This window comes from Zingiber officinale, chromosome 6A (assembly GCF_018446385.1).
Source record: "Zingiber officinale cultivar Zhangliang chromosome 6A, Zo_v1.1, whole genome shotgun sequence".
NCBI lineage: Eukaryota > Viridiplantae > Streptophyta > Magnoliopsida > Zingiberales > Zingiberaceae > Zingiber > Zingiber officinale.
The window spans coordinates 63,575,819-63,600,405 of record NC_055997.1 but is presented as its reverse complement, the minus strand read 5'-3'; the positions used below and the strand labels follow the sequence as shown (position 1 = coordinate 63,600,405).

General features: G+C 42.1%; 1 protein-coding gene across 1 annotated transcript; it reads right to left on the bottom strand.

Annotated features, from left to right (window-relative positions):
* Positions 1-22,727: 22,727 nt before the first annotated feature.
* On the bottom strand, positions 22,728-24,297 carry LOC121994011. The gene is made up of 2 exons (XM_042548208.1): positions 23,685-24,297; positions 22,728-23,602 (listed from the first exon to the last, which is right to left on the bottom strand). The coding sequence occupies exons 1-2, from the start codon at positions 24,024-24,026 to the stop codon at positions 23,018-23,020; spliced, it is 927 nt and encodes a 308-aa protein (XP_042404142.1). The 5' UTR covers positions 24,027-24,297; the 3' UTR covers positions 22,728-23,017.
* Positions 24,298-24,587: the final 290 nt, after the last annotated feature.

Below are 24,587 nucleotides of genomic sequence, written 5' to 3'. Positions count from 1 at the left end.
GAGAAGGTGGCCGACGTTGGGTCAGTGTCGGCACACAGAGAAAGAGAGGAAGGGTACTGACGCTGAGTTGGAGAAGAAAGGCTAGGGCACGTTCAAGTGGAGAAGGCCGGCGCTGGGGTCGAGAGACGGCGGCGTCGGCGAGCACTGTGGTGGTCGGCTAGAGGAAAAAAAAAGAACTTGGCCGACGACAGTGCTGCGTAGAAATCGATCTAGGGCACAGTGAGGAGTGGCTGGCGATTGGTGCCGTCGCTCGGCGAGGAGGAAGAGAAGGGGGTCTCGACCGCGTTGGCTGTGGCGACAACCGCGGTGCTAGGGCACGGATCGGCAGTGTGCGAGCGCAGGCGAGAGGGAGTTGGCCGACTCTCTGTTCCCTGGCGTCGTCGGCGTCGAGCAGAGGAGAGGAGAAGTGATTAGCGCAGAGTGCGGGAAAAAGAAAAGAGGGGGAACAGTTATGGCACGGGAGAGGAAAATAAGAAAAGAAAAATAAAATAGAAAAGAAAATTCAACTTTTCCTTGTTAAAATAGGGTAGCCTAAACAGGTTTTCCTGAGCCCTGTTTTTATCCCTATAACTCGTCCATACGAGCTCCGAAAAATTCCGGAAAAATTCTCAAAAATTTCAAAAAAATTCCCTTATCATTATTCGCCATTTTTTTCCGGTATTTTACATTCTCCCTCACTAATAAAAATTTGGTCCCCAAATTTCGTTATCTACCATCGGCAAATACTAACAGGTAAAACATATAAAGGTTGAACGGTAAATGAAATCACATACCTCAAGTGAAAAAATGGGGATATCGAGCTTGGTTAATATCCTCAAGCTCCCAAGTAACCTCCTCGTCCAAATGATGCTGCCATCCGACTTTAACCAGTCGGATAGTCTTGTTCCGCAATAGACGCTCATTCCGGTCTAGAATCCGTACCAGAATCTCCTCATAAGTGACGTCTGGCTGAACAGGAACTGAGATATCTGTCAGCACATGTGTCGGGTCAGGTATGTATCTCCTCTGCATAGATACATGGCATACGTCGTGAACGCCTGCCAGGGACGGTGGTAGTGCCAGCCGATAAGCTACTGCTCCAATCCTTTCCAGGATCTGTAAAGGGCCAAGGTATCGCGGAGCTAGCTTACCTCTGAGGCTAAATCTTTTCACCCTTTCGTGGGTGAAACTCGCATAAAAGCTTGGTCGCCAATAGAGAACTCCAAGTGTCTGCGTCTCCAATCAGCATAGCTCTTCTGGCGGTCCTGCGCCTTTGACATCCTCCGTCAGACAGTACGGACCAACTCTGCCTCATACTGAGCACTATGGGGTCCCAACCATTGGGCCTCCCCCAACCTCATCACAGAGGGTGGGTGTCCGACAAGGCCTACTATACAACGCTTCAAAACGGTGTTATCTGGATGACCGAATGCAAGACGTTGTTGTAGGTGAACCCTACCAATAGCAAGTGGTCCTCCCAACTGCTTCCAAAATCCAATACACATGACCTCAGCAAGTCCTCTAGAGTCTGAATGGTCCGCTTTGACTATCCATTTGTCTGAGGACGGAAAGCTGTACTGAAATAGAGTTGCGTGCTCAAGGCCTGCTGCAGACTCTGTCAAAAATATGAGACGTGAACTGAGGGTCTCTATCCGAAATAATAGTCAACGGGACACCACGTGATCTGATGATCTCCCGGCAAAACAGATCTACCAATCGATCCAGGAAATCAGTCTTCCGGATCGCTAACGGATGTGAGGATTTGGTTAATCGATCAACGATTACCCAAATTACGTCATGGCTTCGTCATGTCCTCGGCAAACCTACCACAAAGTCCATAGTAATGTGTTCCCATTCCACTCGGGAATAGGAATCCGCTGAAGTAAATCGGCCGGTCTCTGATGCTCGGACTTCACCTACTGACAGACAAGACATCTCGCTACAAATTCCACGATGTCTTTCTTCATACCGTTCCACAAGTAGGAACGTCTCAAATCTCGATACATGCGGGTCCCGCCTGGGTAGATCGCAAATCGAGAGCAATGAGCCTCCTGAAGTAGCTCCCGCAAGACCAGATGAGACTGAGGTACGCATAATCTGCCTCGGAAGTATATAACACCCTCCTCGTCTCGTGTGAACTCGGTATGCTGCCCAGAAGTTATCTGGCTGCCAATAAACTACAAATGCTTATCACTAGCCTGGGCCTCTCGGATCCTCGTCCTGATCGACGACTGAGCAACCATGATAACTAGAATACCCTGCTCTGTCCATCCCTGCTCCTCAAGGCCCAATTCGGAGAATCCCTGAATCAAGTCCGTAACCACAACCCGGTGGCAAGCCAAAGTCCCTCTAGACTTCCGGCTAAGTGCATCGGCAATCACATTAGCTTTCCCCGGATGGTTGCTAATGGTATAATCATAATCTTTCAGGAATTCCATCATTCTCCTCAGTCGGAGATTAAGTTTCTTTCTATGTGAACAGATATTTGAGACTCTTATAGTCAGTGAGAATCTCAAATGTAATACCGAACAAATGCTGCTGCCACATCTTCAAGACAAAATAATGGCGGTCATCCACAAGTCAGGTACTGGGTAGTTCTCCTCATGCTCCTTCAACTGCCGAGAAGTAGGAGACTACCCTGCTGTGCTGCATCAAAACAACACCCAAACCCTGTAGAGATGCGTCGGTATAGAGCACGAATCTGTCCTCTTCAGAAGGTAAAACCAAAATCGGAGCGAACACTAGTCTCCGCTTCAGCTCCTAGAAGCTGGTCTCGCAATCCTCAGTCCAAGTGAACTTCACGCCTTTCCTGGTCATGCGTGTAAGTGGCATAGCAATCCGAGAGAAACTCTCAACGTATCTCCGGAAATATCGAGCCAAACAAAGAAAGTTGCGAGCCTCCTCTATAGACTTCTTCTACTCCCAACGGTCACAACCTCTATCTCCTGTGGAACCACGGTATACTCCTACTGGTGACCGTGTGTCTCAAACATCTCACAGAAGACAACCAAAATACTCACTACTGATCTTCACATATAAACATTTCAGTCGAAACATCTCTAGAACTATGCGAAGATGGTGTACGTGACTCACCTCGGATTGGAAATAGATCACAACAGCATCAACAAAGATAATGGAAACCGATCCAAACATCCGAGGAATACCAAATTCATCGAGTCTCTGAAAACATCTAAGGCTCCGCAGCCCAAATGGTAAAACCAAGACACATAATGTTCGTATCACAAACATTCCTAACCATAAGATCCCCGACAACAAGTCAGGAAATCTGATCACCAACGATATAAATCACCAAAGAATAGATCCTCTAGTGTGAGAGCAACACTCCATCACATGAAATACCACATATGTGGGAGCAACGCTTTACCACAAGAAATCCTCCATATGTGGGAGCGACGCTCCACCACTAATAATCCGAAATATGTATCTACAATATATATATGGGAGCAATACTCCACTACAATCAATCCACAATATGTGGGAGCAACGCTCCACCACAAATGATCCATAACATGTGGGAGCAACGCTCCACCACAACAATACATAAGTGCCCAAGGCACCTAACTATCCAGCTAGAGACTGCACGATATCTCTCTACCACAGATCAATGTGGGTAGCCTAGGGTATAACAACCCAGTAAGTAAATCAAATCCATAGTCAACTCTATCATCATCCTAGTGGGTCAGTCACCCACTAATAGGAGAATTACTTGACAGGGTAATACCACAAATGTCATAATGTGACATTCAACATTCTACATTCAACATAGGTAGAATCATCATGATGCTACCAACCATACACCTAGCACACGTGTACACACAACATATATATGATCGACATAATTCTCCAATTAGTACACACCAAACATACTCACAACAAAAGTATAAACCATCGTGATACCTCCAACAATGCATACCGAACCCGTGTGCACATATCAATATAGGTATAATCGACAATACACCTCAAACAACACTCACATGGTATATATACACCTATGTCAAGAGTATAATCAACGTAATACTTCCAACAAATCATAATCGACACGAGTATACACACAGAACAATCATATAATGAACAAGATACCTCGAATATTACATCGAACACATCTGCACATATCACAACTCAGATTAAATCGATAAGATACCTCCAATAAAACACTCAAACACATGTGCACATTTCACAACATAGATTTAATCGATAAAATACCTCCAATAAACCAATCAGACCACTCGGTATAATCTACTAGAAACACACAACAATCATAACTAGAGAAGTATACACTCACGACATGCAATTTGACTGTCCATCAAAACACTCCTACAACACATAACAATCATATATATCCACCACATAGATATGCAAAATCAACATATTTAATCCAATCAACCTTGCATTCTGAAACGGCAGAGTCACCTTCTAAGTTATCCAACTAGGTACATACAGTCAAAAATTAAAGTCCACATGGAATAGGATACATCGATCCTCTATAGACTGACCGAAATTGACAATGGTATACGGTCAATTCAGTCTTTCCACGTCAGTACAAAACATGTACTCAAATGTGCTCTAGATACCAACCTAAGCACAAATAACTCAAAGATCAGCATCTCTATAAAATAGAGTAAAATCGATCCGCTACTGATCGGACCAACCAAAACAAATGAATCGGTCATTGACTAACTAATCAAGAATACACTAATCCTCTATAAGCATTTAAGGTAAATCGATCCACGACTACCTAAATCAACAAGCGTAAATCAGTCTTCCACTAACCAATCTAACAAGAGTAAATCAGTTATCTACTGATATAATTAATTAAGATAAAATGGTATACTACTAGCCAGGTCAACATGAAGATATAGATACTATCCACTACCCAGCTAATACTAGCAGAGGCTGGTATGTGCCTCAATCTGCTAATCAACTAGTAGTAACAGAAGCTAAAACTACTGGTGATATGATATGAAAAATTACCAGAGACTATAATCCTTGATCTCTATTAAGGTCTACCATAATCAGGGGTTTACCTAACACATAAAATATATGTTATATCAACTTGACAGGTACTAATAAAGAATGCAAATACATGTCATAAACTGTAATAGTCAACGGTGCATATACTAACAAAAAGGTAGGATAACAGTATACCAACATACCTCCTATAGCTTGGAGATGTCCTGCTGCTGCCAGATCCCAAAACCCGAAAAGTCACATCGAGAATACTAAAACAGGAAATCCAAAACACGGGATATAAAACTCGTAAACTGTGCTCTGATATCAAATAAATTGATATAAGATAAATCTCGAAAATCTAGAACACATAGCAAATATCGTATAACTTGGCTCTGATACCACTAAATTGTCACACCCCAGGGGAGTCCCTGTCCGAAGAAATTTCGTCAGCACCTCCCCAGTACGGGTGATAATCTGAAACATTTCTACATACACAATATACATCAGCCACAGGCGGCTGGAACATACACACAACCACGCAGTTTATACACAGCCTACTCGGCTGATACAAAATATGCAACACAACCACGCAGTTATATGTAAAGCAGCCCAATCGGCTGTACCAAAAACCAAAATACAGCGGAAAAGGATAGAAAACCAAATATACAAGACTGTTAGCCGGCTAGGCTTACACTACACAACAACACAATACTCTGGAAATAAAATAGGAACACAAAGCAAAATACACACATACCATATACCACGATAAACAAAAATAAAATGCGAAGACTGGTCTTCTAATGTGACGTGGGGACCGGCAGTCAGGATACTCCAAGCGACTCCATAAATAACCTGGTATCTGAAAAAGATAGTGTCCACGGGGGTGAGTTCAACAACTTAGCGAATACCAATAGACATGCCTAGTAAGATATATCTAACAGCAATAAACATGGAATACAACTTCCTAATCATATATAGGAAAAATGCAATACTGACAGGTAACTGAGGAAGCTGTACTCACCAGGAACTCCTATCCAGAACAAAAGGATCATCAAACCAGAAACACAATATGCCTCCTGTATGAATGTCAAACAAATGCATCCACCAAAATGCAGCATATAAGTCCAGCAAACACAAACAAATAAATGCATATGGTGCCAATGACATGATCACCCCTGTCGCTAGTCAGTTATCTCACACACAATGGTGAGACTGAGTGGGTAGGGCTGTGACAACCGTGCACTCTGACATCACTACCCCTGATGAGTGATCGAGTGGACGGGATGCTGTCGGAGTACACACATACTCCTACCCCAAATCATAAATGGGGGAGCACAATGCTCTCATCTCCCGGTACACCATGACGGGGAGGGATCCCTGACGTGCTTCTACGCTGCGTCACACGACCTATGAGAGGACCAACGGAGCACCGAACAGAGTAAAACTAACGTGCTACCACGCTGCGTCACGCTACCCATAAGCGGACCAACGGAGCACCGAACAGTGATGAAACTCTCGATTTGCTCTACAATAACGGAGCAGCCTATCACGCAGCATGCAATCATGCGAATGGTGTATGAAACTAAGCATGACAATATCCTGAACCAAATCCGCATATATATATATATATATATATATATATATTAAAATGTGTACCCTAGTACAAGTAAGTCAAATCCACAGATCTAGGGTATACAGGTCCTCTACCTGAACATATCCACCTCCATAAAATATGTACCAACAATATACATGGATCAAAGTAGAAGGTGTAGGTACACAGATCAGGTATGATATAAAAATATAGATACACATGCCAGATAATAAAAATCCAGAATCTAGTCCTAAACTCAGTAAACCATGGTACGTCACTTACTTTAGGAACTAAGGTACTCATGGCAATAATCACGAAACGTAAATATGGATACATAACAAACGCCCAACAGAACATGCTACAGGTAACAAACAGTGACATACCAAAGGTAAACATGATCATTGCTTGTAGCTATAAAATACTATGCATATCCAATTGACAATATCATAAAAGATAAGTCAAGAGGTACTCGCCTCCAATAGAAAGGTCCAATCCGAAATAGATCCCTCGTCGAGACACCGTCTCGAATCAAAGTCCTGCAGATAACGTGATATACAATTTAGCTAAGTTTATAAACAACAACTAGCTAAATCCAACCCAACTTAATTAGGAAAACCCTAATCGATCCATCATTAATTAATCCTAATTAATGATTAACTTGAATTAATCTCCTTAATCAATAATCCTCAATCAACACAATCATTTCCTTTCGTTGATCAACTTACGATTAGCAATATGATCATCTCTAATAAATCCAAGGATTAAATCTAATCCAACATAAATCAACTATACTTAATTCATCACAACTACAATAGATTAAGCCTTCCATAATCACATTAGGTTAAGTTAAACATGAATCCATCGTAACTTACCTAAATCTACAACTAACCAATCAACTGCAGGTTACAATATCTCCAACATAATCCGATATAAATGCATATCCTCCAAATACTCATAGAAATACAACCAAAACTCCACACATAGCTTACCTTGAATCAATATCCCCAATACCGATCTAAAATCTTCACATTCCATATGCCCAATTGAATTCCTAATCTAAACAGAATAGTCTAACATAAAAAATCAAAGAGGCAACATTGAAACGAAACCAAACCAACAAAGGAGCAATGATTTGATGCATTTACCTCATCAGTGATCTGATGGAACTGCTCCTTGTAAATCTGAAAATCAATTGGGCAGTAGAAGCAAGATCAAGCTCACAACAAAAACAAAGGTAAATGGATGATGAGTATGTGACCGTGAAGCCGCTGTTGGGGCTCATCCTGACCATTACACACAAGAGAAACTAGTCACAGTGAGGAAGAAAATCTGCTCAATACAACCACTCACCGGCAGTACAGATGGCGATGACTAGGGCACCATCCCGCAGGGAAACCCAGGAATAGGTGGTCTACTGTGGGGTTGACGGTGCCTAGCTAGAGACGGTGGTCGGCGTTGGGTCAGTGTCGGCACGTAGAGAAAGAGAGGAAGGGTAGCCTAAACAGGCTTTCCCGGACCCTGTTTTTATCCCTGTAACTCGTCCATACGAGCTCCGAAAAAATCCAGAAAAATTTCCAGAAATTTTGGAAAATTCCCTTATCATTATTCGTCATTTTTTTCAGTATTTTACATTCTCCCCCACTAATAAAAATTTGGTCCCCAAATTTCGTTATCTACCATCGGCAAATACTAACAGGTAAAACATATAAAGGTTGAACGGTAAATGAAATCACATATCTCAAGTGAAAAGATGGGGATATCGTGCTCGGTTAATATCCTCGAGCTCCCAAGTAACCTCCTCGTCCAAATGATGCTGTCATCCGACTTTAACCAGTCGGATAGTCTTGTTCCGCAATAGACGCTCTTTCCGGTCTAGAATCTGTACCGGAATCTCCTCATAAGTGACGTCTGGCTGAACAGGAACTGAGATTTCTGTCAGCACATGTGTCGGGTCAGGTATGTATCTCCTCTGCATAGATACATGGCATACGTCGTGAACGCCTGCCAGGGACGGTGGTAGTGCTAGCCGATAAGCTACTGCTCCAATCCTCTCCAGGATCTGGAAAGGGCCAAGGTATCGCGGAGCTAGCTTACCTCTGAGGCTAAATCTTTTCACCCTTTCGTGGGTGAAACTCGCATAAAAGATTGGTGGCCAATAGAGAACTCCAAGGGTCTGCGTCTCCAATCAGCATAGCTCTTCTGGCGGTCCTGCGCCTTTGACATCCTCCGTCAGATAGTACGGACCAACTCTGCCTCATACTGAGCACTATGGGGTCCCAACCACTGGGCCTCCCCCAACCTCATCACAGAGAGTGGGTGTCTGACAAGGCCTACTATACAACGCTTCAAAACGGTGTCATCTGGATGACCGAATGCAAGACGTTGTTGTAGGCGGACCCTACCAATAGCAAGTGATCCTCCCAACTGCTTCCAAAATCCAATACACATGACCTCAGCAAGTCCTCTAGAGTCTGAATGGTCTGCTTTGACTATCCATTTGTCTGAGGACGGAATCCTGTACTGAAACAGAGCTGCGTGCCCAAGGCCTGCTGCAGACTCTGTCAAAAAATTGTGACGTGAACTGAGGGTATCTATCCGAAATAATAGTCAACGGGACACCACGTGATCTGATGATCTCTCGGCAAAACAAATCTACCATTCGATCCAGGAAATCAGTCTTCCGGATCGCTAACGGGTGCGCGGATTTGGTTAGTCGATCAACGATTACCCAAATCGCGTCATGGCTTCGTCGTGTCCTTGGCAAACCTACCACAAAGTCCATAGTAATGTGTTCCCATTTCCACTCGAGAATAGGAATCCGCTGAAGTAAACCGGCCGGTCTCTGATGCTCGGACTTCACCTGCTGACAGACAAGACATCTCGCTACAAATTCCGCGATGTCTTTCTTCATACCGTTCCACAAGTAGGAACGTCTCAAATCTCGATACATGCGGGTCCCGCCTGGGTGGATCGTAAATCGAGAGCAATGAGCCTCCTGAAGTAGCTCCCGTAAGACCGGATGAGACTTAGGTACGCATAATATGCCTCGGAAGTATATAACACCCTCCTCGTCTCGTGTGAACTCGATATGCTGCCCGGAAGCTATCTGGCTACCAATAAATTGCAAATGTTGATCACTAGCCTGGGCCTCTCGAATCCTCGTCCTGATTGACGACTGAGCAACCATGGTAACTAGAATACCCTGCTTTGTCCGTTCCTGCTCCTCAAGGCCCAATTCGGAGAATCCCTAAATCAAGTCTATAACCACAACTCGATGGCAAGCCAAAGTCCCTCTAGACTTTCGGTTAAGTGCATCGGCAATCACATTAGCTTTTCCCGGATGGTTGCTAATGGTACAATCATAATCTTTCAGGAATTCTATCCTTCTCCTTAGTCGGAGATTAAGTTTCTTTCTAAGTGAACAGATATTTGAGACTCTTATGGTCAGTGAGAATCTCAAATGTAATACCAAACAAATGCTGCTGCCAAATCTTCAAGACAAAATAATGGCGGTCAGCCACAAGTCATGTACTGGGTAGTTCTCCTTATGCTCCTTCAACTGCCGAGAAGTAGTAGACTACCCTGCCGTGCTGCATCAAAACAACACCTAAACCCTGTAGAGATGCGTCGGTATAGAGCACGAATCCGTCCTCTTCAGAAGGTAAAACTAAAATCGGAGCGAACACTAGTCTCCGCTTCAGCTCCTAGAAGCTGGTCTCGCAATCCTTAGTCCAAGTGAATTTCGCGCCGTTCCTGGTCAGGCGTGTAAGTGGCATAGAAATCCGAGAGAAACCCTTAACGTATCTCCGGAAATATCGAGCCAAATAAAGAAAGTTGCGAGCCTCCTCTATAGACTTCTTCTACTCCCAACGGTAACAACCTCTATCCCCTGTGGAACCACAGTATACTCCTACTGGTGACCGTGTGTCTCAAACATCTCACAGAAGACAACCAAAATACGCACTACTGATCTTCACATATAAACATTTCAGTCGAAACATCTCTAGAACTATGCGAAGATGGTGTACGTGACTCACCTCGGATCCGAAATAGATCACAACATCGTCAACAAAGACAATGGAAACCGATCCAAACATCCCAGGAATACCAAATTCATCGAGTCCCTGAAAACATCTAAGGCTCCGCAAGCCCAAATGGTAAAACCAAGACACATAATGTTCGTATCACAAACATTCCTAACCATAAGATCCCCGACAACAAGTCAGGAAATTTAATCACCAACGATATAAATCACCAAAGAATAGATCCTCTAGTGTGAGAGCAACACTTCATCACACGAAATACCACATATGTGGGAGCAACGCTCTACCACAAGAAATCCTCCATATGTAGGAGCGACGCTCCACCACAAATAATTCGAAATATGTATCTACAATATATATATGGGAGCAATACTCCACTACAAGCAATCCACAATATGTGGGAGCAACGCTCCACCACAAACGATCCATAACATGTGGGAGCAATGCTCCACCACAACAATACATAAGTGCCCAAGGCACCTAACTATCCAGCTAGAGACTGCACGAGATCTCTCTACCACAGATCACTGTGGGTAGCCTAGGGTATAACAACCCAGTAAGCAAATCAAATCCATAGTCAACTCTATTATCATTCTAGTGGGTTAGTCACCCACTAATAGGAGAATTACTTGACAGGGTAATACCACAAATGTCATAATGTACACATTCAACATTCTACATTCAACATAGGTAGAATCATCATGATGCTACCAACCATACACCTGGCACACGTGCACACACAACATATATATGATCGACATAATCCTCCAATTAGTACACGCCAAACATACTCACAACAAAGGTATAAACCATCGTGATACCTCCAACAATGCATACTGAACCCGTGTGCACATATCAATATAGGTATAATCTACAATACACCTCAAACAACACTCACATGACATATATACACCTATGTCAAGAGTATAAAGAACGTAATACTTCCAACAAATCATAATCGACATGAGTGTACACACAGAACAATCATATAATGAACAAGATACCTCCAATATTACATCGAACACATCTGCACATATCACAACTCAGATTAAATCGATAAGATACCTCCAATAAAACACTCAAACACATGTGCGCATTTCACAACATAGATTTAATCGATAAAATACCTCCAATAAACCAATCAGACCACTCGGTATAATCTACTAGAAACCCACAACAATCATAACTAGAAAAGTATACACTCACCACATGCAATTTGACCGTCCATCAAAACACTCCTACAACACATAACAATCATATGTATCCACCACATAGATATGTAAAATCAACATATTTAATCCAATCAACCTTGCATTCTGAAACGGCAGAGTCACCTTCTAAGTTATCCAACTAGGTGCATACAGTCAAAAATTAAAGTCCACATGGAATAGGATACATCGATCTTCTATAGACTAACCGAAATCGATAATGGTATACGGTCAATTCAGTCTTTCCACGTCAGTACAAAACATGTACTCAAATATGCTCTAGATACCAACCTAAGCCCAAATAACCCAAAGATCAGCATCTCTATAAAATAGAGTAAAATCGATCCGCTACTGATCGGACCAACCAAAACAAATGAATCGGTCATTGACTAACTAATCAAGAATACACTAATCCTCCATAAGCATTTAAGGTAAATCGATCCACGACTACCTAAATCAACAAGCGTAAATCAGTCTTCCACTAACCAATCTAACAAGAGTAAATCAGTTATCTACTGATATAATTAATTAAGATAAAATGGTATACTACTAGCCAGGTCAACATGAAGATATAGATACTATCCACTACCCAGCTAATACTAGCAGAGGCTGGTATGTGCCGCAATCTGCTAATCAACTAGTAGTAACAGAATCTAGAACTACTGGTGATATGATATGAAAAATTACCGGAGACTATAATCCTTGATCTCTATTAAGGTCTACCATAATCAGGGGTTTACCTAACACATAAAATATATGCTATATCAACTCGACATGTACTAATAAAGAATGCTAATACATGTCATAAACTGTAATAGTCAACGGTGCATATACTAACAAAAAGGTAGGATAACAGTATACCAACATACCTCCTATAGCTTGGAGATGTCCTGCTGCTGCCAGGTCCCAAAATCCGAAAAGTTACATCGAGAAGACTAAAACATGAAATCCAAAACACGGGATATAAAACTCGTAAACCGTGCTCTAATATCAAATAAATTGATATAAGATAAATCTCGAAAATTCAGAACACATAGCAAATATCGTATAACTTGGCTCAGATACCACTAAATTGTCACACCCCAAGGGAGTCCCTATCCGAAGAAATTTCGGCAGCACATCTCCTGTACGGGTGACAATCTGAAACATTTCTACATACACAATATACATGAGTCACAGGCGGCTGGAACATACACACAACCATGCAGTTTATACACAGCTTACTCGGCTGATACAAAATATACAACACAACCACGCAGTTATATGTAAAGCAGCCCAATTGGCTGTACCAAAAACCAAAATACAGCGGAAAAGGATAGAAAACCAAATATACAAGACAGCTAGTCGGCTAGGCTTACACTACACAACAACACAATACTCAGGAAACAAAACCGGAACACAAAGCCAAATACACACATACCATATACCATGATAAACATAAATAAAATGCGAACACTGGTCTTCTAATGTGACGTGGGGACCGGCAGTCAGGATACTCCTAGCGACTCCATAAACAACCTAATACCTGAAAAAGATAGTGTCCACGGGGGTGAGTTCAACAACTCAGCGAATACCAATAGACATGCCTAGTAAGATATATCTAACAGCAATAAACATGGAATACAGCTTCCTAATCATATATAGGAAAAATGCAAGACTGACAGGTAACTGAGGAAGCTGTACTCACCAGGAACTCCTATCTAGAACAAAAGGGTCATCAAACCAGAAACACAATATGCCTCCTGTATACATGTCAAACAAATGCATCCACCAAAATGCAGCATATAAGTGCAGCAAACACAAACAAATAAATGCAATAAATGCATATGGTGTCAATGACATGGTCACCCTTGACGCCAGTCAGTCATCTCACACACAATGGTGAGACTGATTGGGTAGGGTTGTGACAATCGTGCACTCTGACATCACTACCCCTGATGAGTGACCGAGTGGACGGGATGCTGTCGGAGTACACACATACTCTTACCCTAAATCATAAATGGGGGAGCACAATGCTCTCATCTCCCGGTACACCATGACGGGGAGGGATCTCTGACGTGCTACCATGCTGCGTCACACTACCCATGAGCGGACCAATGGAGCACCGAACAGAGTAAAATTGACGTGCTACTACGTTGCGTCACGCTACCCATAAGCGGACCAACGGAGCACCGAACAGTGATGAAACTCGCGATATGCTCTACTATAACAGAGCAGCCTATCACGCAGCATGCAATCATGCGAATGGTGCATGAAACTAAGAATGACAATATCCTGAACCAAATCCACATATTTATATATAAATGTGTACCCTAGTACAAGTAAGTCAAATCCACAGATCTAGGGTATACAGGTCCTCTATAGTATAACAACCTAGGTCCAGAACATATCCACCTCCGTAAAATATGTACCAACAATATACATGGATCAAAGCAGAAGGTCTAGGTACACAGATCAGGTATGATATAAAAATATAGATACATATGCCAGATAATAAAAATCCAGAATCTAGTCCTAAACTCAGTAAAACATGGTATGTCACTTACTCTAGGAACTAAGGTATTCATGACAATAATCACGAAGCGTAAACATGGATACATAACAAACGCCCAACAGAACATGCTACAGGTAACAAACAGTGGCATACCAAAGGAAAACATGATCATTGCTTGTAGCTATAAAATACTATGCATATCCAATTGACAATATCATAAAAGATAAGTCAAGAGGTACCCGCCTCCAATAGAAAGGTCTAATCCTAAATAGATCCCTCGTCGAGACACCGTCTCGAATCAAAGTCCTGCGGATAACGTGATATACAATTTAGCTAATTTTATAAACAACAACTAGCTAAATCCAACCCAACTTAATTAGGAAAACCCTAATCGATCCATCCTTAATTAATCCTAATTAATGATTAACTTGAATTAATCTCCTTAATCAATAATCCTCAATCAACACAATCATTTCCTTTCGTTGATCAACTTACGATTAGCAATATGATCATCTCTAATAAATCCAAGGATTAAATCTAATCCAACATAAATCAACTGTACTTAATTCATCACAACTACAATAGATTAAGCCTTCCATAATCACATTAGGTTAAGTTAAACATGAATCCATCGTAACTTACCTAAATCCACAACTAACCAAGCAATTGCAGGTTACAATATCTCCAACATAATCCGATATAAATGCATATCCTCCAAATACTCATAGAAATACAACCAAAACTCTACACATAGCTTACCTTGAATCAATATCCACAATACCGATCTAAAATCTTCACATTCCATATGCCCAATTGAATTTCTAATCCAAACAAAATAGTCTAACATAAAAATCAAAGAGGCAACCTTGAAACGAAACCAAACCAACAAAGGAGCAATGATTTGATGCATTTACCTCATCAGTGATTTGATGGAACTGCTCCTTGTAAATCTGAAAATCAATTGGGCAGTAGAAGCAAGATCAAGCTCACAACCAAAACAAAGGTAAATGGATGATGAGTATGTGACCGTGAAGCCGCTGTTGGAGCTCATCCTGACCAGAACACACAAGAGAAACTAGTCACAGTGAGGAAGAAAATCTGCTCAATACAACCACTCACCGGCAGTACAGATGGCGATGACTAGGGCACCATCCTGCAGGGAAACCCAGGAATAGGTGGTCTACTGTGGGGTTGACGGTGCCTAGCTAGAGACGGTGGTCGGCGTTGGGTCAGTGTCGGCACGCAGAGAAAGAGAGGAAGGGTGTCGGCGCTGAGTTGGAGAAGAAAGGCTAGGACACGGTCAAGTGGAGAAGGCCGGCGCTGGGGTCGAGAGACGGCGGCGTCGGCAAGCACTGTGGTGGTCGGCTAGAGCAAAAAAAAATAACTTGGCCGACGACAGTACTGCGTAGAAGTCGATCTATGGCACGGTGAGGAGTGGCTGGCGATCGGCGCCGTCGCTCGGCGAGGAGGAAGAAAGGGGGTCTCGGATGCGTCGGCTATGGCGACAACAGCGGTGCTAGGGCATGGATCGACAGTGTGCGAGCGTAGGCGAGAGGGAGTTGGCCGGCTCTCTGTTCCCCGGCGTCGTCGGCGTCGGGCAGAGGAGAGGAGAAGTGATTAGCGCAGAGTGAGGGAAAAAGAAAAGAGGGGGAACAGTTATGGCACAGGAGAGGAAAAGAAGAAAAGAAAAATAAAATAGTAAAGAAAATTCAACTTTTCCTCGTTAAAATAGGGTAGCCTAAACAGGTTTTCCCGGGCCCTGTTTTTATCCCTGTAACTCGTCCATACGAGCTCCGAAAAATTCCGGAAAAATTCCCAGAAATTCTGAAAAATTCCCTTATCATTATTCGCCATTTTTTTCCCCAGTATTTTACATCGACCCTATGAAAAGTTTTCACCAGTCACGAGGGTAAATCAGGAAGCACTCATGAAGGCCCATATAGACGGCGAGCATTCTTAGTCTCACTTCTCACTAGAGGAAAAATCCCCTGCGGTACGCCACAACTGAGATTCAAATCTCAGATCCCTTGGTTATCAATTGGAGTGTTTAACCATTGCACCATTGCCCTTGTGGATATTAATTCGTCACTCTTTTATAGCAAAAGGTGATTACGCTTACCCTAGGCTCCCCTTACAGTCCGTTCCCAGGTTTGTGAAGGGAGGTAAATTACGAGGTCAACTTATAGCCGATGCCAAGTGACTCGAGGGTGGGAGGAGTTTTTTTTTCCCCAGGGTCATTCTTTTTGTAACAAAATATGATTATGCTCACCCTAGGCGCCCCTCATAGTTTGTCCCTAATTTATGTGAAGGAAGGTAAATCACTGGGTCAGTTTATAGCCGAACGCCAAGTGGCTAGGGGATGGGAGGAGTTTTTTTTTTTTGAGAGAATATGCCCGTCGGGATTTGATTCCTGCTTCATGGTAGTAAATTTGTCACCCTCTAACTAACTAGGTACCTAATAGGAACTCCTAAGTATAATTTTTTTTTTGGATAATCCAAGTATCCAACTCTCGAGGGCCTTTTTTTTTTTTTTTTTTTTGAGAATCCAGATATGTAGTTTTTTGAATCGTCTAATGCTGGGTGACCAATCGTGCCCTATGGAAGTTTTTTTATTGATCACTAGGATAAATCGAGAAGCGCTAATAAAAGCACTTCTAAATTATCAATATTCTTGAGTATGCTCTAATAGAGATAAAAGATAATTACCTAGATTGACCGGATCAAATTACCAAGTCAAATCAAATTAAGTATTAGGGTTATTCTAATAATTCAGTTATAATTATTAGAATAATTCTCAGAATAATTTTTAGAATTATTCTATTATTTGTTAATTGGTTAATTGACCGAGTACTTGTTTAAACCCTATATATTGTATTGTTCTTAGGACAAATTTCAATTAACAAGATTTATTATTACTCTCACCTCTTCCTATTATTACTTTATCATGGTATCAGAGCCAACATCTTATCCCACCTATTTTTTTCTAAAATAAACCTCTATTTCTCTACCTCCCTCTCTGCGTTGCCTTTTGTGAGATCTTCCTCGCCCAGCAATATATGCATGTTTTCTCTTCTTTTGTCCTTAGAATAATTCTCTTCTTTGCTGCTGCTCCTGAAGATCTCAATAGCTGTGGATTTTTCCTTCTTCTGCCGCTGCATAAGAAGATCCGCAGGCAATTGTGGTGACACAAAAGTCCTGCCTACGCCAAGGAGTTCTCCAACATCATCTCCGGCCCAAGTGCCGAAAAGAAGCTGCCGATCTCTAGAGTTGCTGACGATCAAAGAAGATAAGTCATTTAATCTTTTTTGAGAGCACCTCTCTCCACCATCCACCATCCCAGATAAGCTATCATTACATAACTCACTATTTTATAATGTCAGAACTTTCATCTCCATCATCTACCATAGAAACAAACCTTGGAACACAACTCTCTTCCTTACCCCTAAATGTCATGTCTTATTTACCCATCAAACTCACCAATGATAATTATATTCTTTGGAAGATGCAATTTATTTCGCTACTTCGTGTTCATGATTTACTCGAAATTGTTGATGGTACCTCTCTTAAACCGCAATAGGATGATTCAGGCTATACTATATGAAGTAAGAAGGATCAACTAATTATGACATGGTTGATTTCAACGATTAGTGAGCCTATACTTCCTGCAATTGTAGGGCTTGTTAGTTCTCGTCAAATATGGGAAGCTCTTGCTCGAACCTTTGCTTCACACTCTCAAGCACGTGTTCTTCAACTTCGCATGCAGTTACAGTCGGTGCACCGAGGAGACAAGTCCATCAATGAATATATGCAATTAATCAGAACCATTGTCAATAATTTAGCTGCGATTGGCCATCCGATTTCATATTCAGATTTACTAATACATGTTCTTGCAAGATTGGGGCCTCAATATGATAGTTTTATTCCTAGCATAACTACTCGCATCGATCAAGTGTCACTTGATACCCTTCATGGCTTGCTCTCTTCGCATGAAATACTTCTACAATTACAATCTCAAAGGGTTTCAGATTCTCTTGTTCTTTCGGCACGCAAGACTGATAGTACTATCCATCAAGGAAATCAAGGTGGTTGAGGACGAGGACAAGGCCGAGGACAAGGTCGAGGACGAGGTCAAGGACGAGGACGTTGTCAGATTTGTTTCAAGATTGGTTACTTTGCTCATCAATGTTATAAGAGATATGATCAAAATTTTAATGGAGGTTTTGCATCCACACCTCAAGCATCAACCTCAACTCCATCATATCACCCAGGGGCATTTTCTCTTGCAAGCAATCCTTATATACCTACGATAAATTCTTCAGTCTCAGGATGACATCCAGATTCTGGAGCAACTCATCACGTTACATCAGATTATGACATTCTTGCAGAGGCCTCCTCCTATCATGGTTCTGACATTGTAGAAGTAGGCAACGGTTCCGGTTTATAAATTGCTCACCTTGGAAACACATTATTCCATTCATCTGGTTGACTCTTTTCCATGCGCAATACACTTCATGTTCCTTCTATTACTAAAAATTTACTCTCAGTTCGTCAATTTGCTCTTGATAATAATGTGTTTTTTGAATTTCACCCTCACTATTGTCTTGTGAAGGATCCCACAACCAAAACCACCCTGCTCAGAGGAGAAATTAGAGATGGTCTCTACTATCTTCAACCTACATCCTCCAAAGCTCTAGTTGGAGAACGCACAAATAAAACCTCCTGACATTCACGACTTGGTCATCCATCTCTACGTCTTGTTCAAGGAATCATTAATCGGTTTGGCTTACCGACATCTTTATCATCCTCATCTCATTCTTGTGAAGCATGTTTGAAAGCAAAAAAGTCATAAATTGCCCTTTGTTTCTTCTTCTCATATGTCTAATTTTCCTTTAGAACTTATCCACTCTGATGTTTGGGGCCCTGCTCCTATTTTGTCAAATCAAGGTTTCCTCTATTATGTAATTTTTATTGATGACTTCAGCAAGTTTACTTGGGTATTTTTCATGAAACGAAAATCTGATCTTTTTGATATCTTTTGTCAATTCCAAAAACACGTAGAACATTTCTTTGACCGAAAAATACTCTCTCTCCACTCTGATTGGGGTGGAGAATATCAAGCGCTTAATCGTCATCTGGGCTCTTTGGGCATTCTTCATCGAGTCTCATGTCCTCACACTCCCGAACAAAATGGCTCTGCAGAAAGGAAACATCGTCATATAATTGAAACTGCCTTAGCTCTTCTCAATCATGCATCAGTTCCACTCAAATTTTGGGATGACGCAGTTCAAACTGCTATTTATCTTATTAATCATCTCCCTACTCCATTGCTTCACCATAAAAGCCCCTTGGAAAAACTCCACAATCAGTCTCCTAACTATACATTCTTACGTATTTTCGGTTGTGCATGTTATCCATGGCTACGACCTTATTCTAAACATAAACTTAATCCTCGTTCTCAACAGTGTGTTTTCCTTGGTTATAGTAATTTGCACCATGGGTATCGTTGCCTACATATATCGACAGGGCGTATATATATATCTCGACATGTTATTTTTGATGAATCTCTATTTCCTTTTGCAGCCACAACAACAACTCTATCCTCAAGCAGTGGTACTTTCTTACCACCACCTGATATCCCATCTGAATTACCACAGGTTGCTCATCCAATTAGACACACTGGAAATGCAAGAAGAGATGGCATCCTGGGTTCTGCTCCAGAATTCTCTGCAAATTCTCCAAGATCACCAGAATTGACCCAAGTGGCTACTTCATTAAGAGCAGGGCATATTGATGAGAGGAATACTGTTGTGGAACCTATTCCGTGTCCAATCTTGGAAGGCTCGCCAGCTATGGATAATATGCTCTCTAACTCTGGATCGTCAAATAATACAAGTCCGTCATCGGAATCGCCATGTCAGTTTCCTTCCTCCTCCTCGTCAACAAGTGATTCGAATGATGGTCCTCCTCGTCGCATGTTTCCCTTAAGTGACATATATGCACGATGCCCTCAAATAACAACTCGACATCCCCTTCCTCGAGCTCTATTGGTTTCTTCAAAGTCTATTGAACCAACTTGTTTTACACAGGTGAACAAGGATCCAAATTGGCGTTATGCAATGGCTATAGAATTTGATGCACTTCTTCGTAATGGAACATGGAACCTAGTTCCGCGTACTCCCTCCATGAATGTGGTGGGCTCTAAATGGGTATTTCGTCTTTAGCATCGAGCTGATGGTTCTCTTGAACAACACAAAACTCGACTCGTAGCCAAAGGATTTAGTCAACAACCAGGTATTGACTTCAATGACACTTTTAGCTCAGTCATCAAAATTACATCTGTCAGACTATTGTTATCAATAGCTGTTAGTTCTAATTGGCCCGTACGACAATTAGACATTTCAAATGCGTTTCTCCATGGTCATCTTGAGGAAATTATTTTTATGGAGCAACCACCTGGGGTTCATTTATCCACAATTTCCATCTCATGTTTGTCAACTCAAGAAATCATTATACGGTCTTCGACAAGCTCCTCGTGCATGGTTTCATCGATTATCTAATTGGTTACAAACTCAAGGATTTTCTGGATCAAAGACTGACTCGTCTTTATTTTACAAAAATAATGATGGATTTATGATATTTTTTCTTATTTATGTGGATGACATTTTGATAACCGGTAATGATCACAAGGGTATCACAACTTTATTAAGTCTTCTTAATCAAGAATTTTCTACTCGAGATTTGGGCATTGCTCGATTTTTTCTTGGCATTGAGCTTATTCCACATGAGGATAGATATCTTCTCTCTCAGAGCAAATATATTACTGGACTTCTTCAATGAGCTAAAATGGATGGAGCACGTCCGGTCTCTACACCAATTGTTGTAAACAACTCTCTATCTTCATCTTCTCCTACTCTGTCTGATCCACAGATTTATCGAAGCATTGTTGGAGCCTTACAATATGTCACTATCACACGATCTGATATTACTTTTGCAGTAAATCGTGTCTGTCAATTCATGCATGCTCCGACTGAACAAAATTGGGATAATGTAAAAAGAATACTTCGCTATCTCAAAAGTTCTATTCTACATGGTCTTCTTCTATATCACCAATCGTCTCGAGATTTACATGTTTATAGTGATGCGGATTGGGCTAGTTCTCCTGAAGATACGCTCTACTAGTGGATATGCGATATTTCTTGGACGAAATCTTATCTCATGGAATTCGAAAAAGTAACCTACGGTATCTCGTTCAAGCACTGAGGCAGAATATAAAGTTATAGCAAATACAACGTCTGAGATTATTTGGCTTCAATCACTTCTTTCTGAACTTCATCTTGCATCAAATATTGCACCAAAAATTTGGTGCGATATATTGGAGCAACATATCTCTCAGCAAATTCGGTCTTCCATGCTCGTACAAAACATGTAGAAATTGACTTTCATTTTGTTCGTGAACGTGCGACAACTCAACAGTTATCTGTCTATTATATCTCTGCTAAAGATCAAATCGCTGATATATTTACTAAGTCATTATCCAGACACCGTTTCAACAAGTTAGCAAGCAAAATCAACGTTAAAGATCTCCCGTTAAGTTTGTCGGAGGGTAATAGAGATAAAAGATAATTACCTAGATTGACCGGATCAAATTATCAAGTCAAATCAAATTAAGTATTAGGGTTATTCTAATAATTCAGTTATAATTATTAGAATAATTCTCAGAATAATTTTTAGAATTATTATATTATTTATTAATTGGTTAATTGACCAAGTATTTATTTAAACCCTATATATTATATTATTCTTAGGACAAATTTCAATGAACAAAATTTATTATTACTCTCACCTCTTCCTATTATTACTTTATCATGCTCCTCTCTAAATGATCATATTCTTGAGTCTACTTCTCATTCAAAGAAAAAAATTTTACCGTACACCCCGAAGGACATTCTTGAAGCATATTATAATTTCTATGCCAATATTATTTAGTTTAATTATTTTTTTCATCTTAATTTAGTTATTTATTACTTTCATTTAAAGTAAAAGAAAGAAAAATCAATTGGCTTTCAATGTATTTTAATACGTATTCAAAGCTCTAAGTCTCTAACCTGACAAATTAAAAAAACTGAAGCATTTTCTGTGCTCAAGAGAGGATGGGAATTGGGAAGCTCAGCCTACAAAGTTTCCAATCCTCTTTCTATGCTGAATTGTGGCATTGACGGAGAAACACTTTCCCTTTTGAACACTTTTGCCTCGAGCTATAGGTTTAGTTACTCATCGTGCTTCAGACAGTGACGATTCGTTTCAACCGCACACTTTCTCAGACCGCTTTCTCCTCTTCAAAGTTGACCCAAAAGCTTCCCATCTTTTGTCTTCTTCTCTGTTTCTTCCCTTTCTCCTTTAGACTAAACCTCCCTATTCAGTTTGAGGGAGGAGAAGTAGAAGCTGACAGCTTTTGGGTAGCTAAGAGAACTGAAAAGACTGCTTTGGACACGAGATTGATCTTTCTAGCTAGCTTATTAGATTCAGACATTTGTTTTGCATTTCCATTTTTTTCTTTCATGGCAATCAACTCTGATATTATCATCATATATGATGCTTGTTACATCATTCAGAAATAAAGATTTGATCTTGAGCGAAAACAGAGAAGATATGATGGCAGGAAGTTTGCTGTCTTCTTCTTTTCCACTTTTTTTTTATTGAAAATTATGTTGATTTTTCTTTGTCTGTGGAGCTACCTGAGGCTGCATATGTCCCACAGTTTCTTCCTGGCCTCGACGATTTCATCCAGGAAGTCATCGAGCTGGCCAGCGATGTTTTCGGTGCCGGACCGGAGCAGGGCAAGCCACGCCGTCAGCTCCTTTACTCTCTCCTGAACCTCTTCCCCACCGCCGGCCATCTCCAGATGCTCCCTCAACTCCTCGACTGTGGACTTCACTCGCTGGAACTCCTGCGCCTGCGCCCCTCTCCTCCTGCCGGCGCCGTCGATCTCCGCTATCACTCTCTGATGCAGCCGGGCGATCGAGGCCATGTATTCGGCCTCGAAGACGCACGTGTATCCTGTGGGGGCTGTCGTTCTGCAGCCCGGCTGCCACCAGCAGACGAGTCCCCAGAGAAGCGCCACGAGGAGGAGGGAGCTCACGTTACTCATCGCGTGGAGCACGCCGCGGAATCCGTTGAACCCGTTGAGCTTCGACTCCGACGGCGTCGTCTCGCCGAAGCGGAGAGAAAGCGGCTCAATCCGGGTTTCCATCAGCACTCTGTTCTCCTCCTCCAGCCCCGATGCCGCTCGCCGGCAAGCAGACACCGCTCGCATTGCCTGTAATTTAACACCGTCTCATTAAAAATCCGATCTTTAACGCCCAAACGCATTAAAAATCCTATCTTTATAATCCAGGGACCTGGCGGAGGAGTTGAGGATTGGTCTGGCGTTGTTCGAGAGCCGTCACCACGTCGTTCCCGGCGGCGCAGTAGTTCTCGATCCCTGCGACGCCGAGCTTGAGCACATGGCAGACCTGCCAGATGCGCGCGCTCTCATCCATGTACTCGTCGAGCCACTTCTCTCCAGGCGGCAGCCGGAGCTTCTGCACCAAGCTTGTGAGCTGAAGGTGGGCGGCCCGGAGCAGGGCTACGCACCTCTGCAAGAACTGTAACGACGTGAAGTTGCTCCCCTGCTCGAGCTCCTCCACACCATGGGCGATGAAAGCGTAGAATCCCTTCACCGTCCCCGAAGCAGGCTTCATAAAGGCGACGAGAACAGCACAGCGCGGGCAGCAAACGGACGGTCAGGGAAGAGACTTGAAGTCCTTTAAAGCTCAGTCTCCAATGGTGACAAGATGATCGGAGCCTCCTCAGTCTCCCATGCTTCCTCTCTTCCTTCAACAGCTCCTTTGTTTTTATAGCCACTCGATTCTTGTTGAAGAGCTGGAATGGAAGGAATCCTTTGGAGAGACGGTGACGGTACTGATGGCGTTGGGACCGGCCAAAGATCACCAAAAGTCCCCCCTCTTTTTTTCTATCTTTCGTCTCTTTTTCCATGACACATTTACGATGTCAGTAAGGAAGACTCAGGCCATGTTTACACCTAAGGAATCTACAGGGGAGAGGACAGAGGGAAGAATCATAGCGAGAGGGCCGGGTTGAGGAGAAGGGCACCAGCGACAGTAGCGACGATGGTGAGCTTGTAGATGTGCAGCCAGGAGGCTAGCTGGTTCGCGTGTAGCAACGTACGATGGCAATGCAACTGCTCGTACAGGCCTTCACTTCAATTTCAGTTTCTTAGATCTTGACCAACGTCCAGACTT

Excerpts from the sequence above, each read along its gene's own strand:
- LOC121994011 (XM_042548208.1), bottom strand. The coding sequence starts at position 24,026 with ATGAAGCCTGCTTCGGGGACGGTGAAGGGATTCTACGCTTTCATCGCC. Across the intron at positions 23,603-23,684 it reads ATCCTCAACTCCTCCGCCAG|GCAATGCGAGCGGTGTCTGC; the intron begins GTCCCTGGATTA and ends GTTAAATTACAG.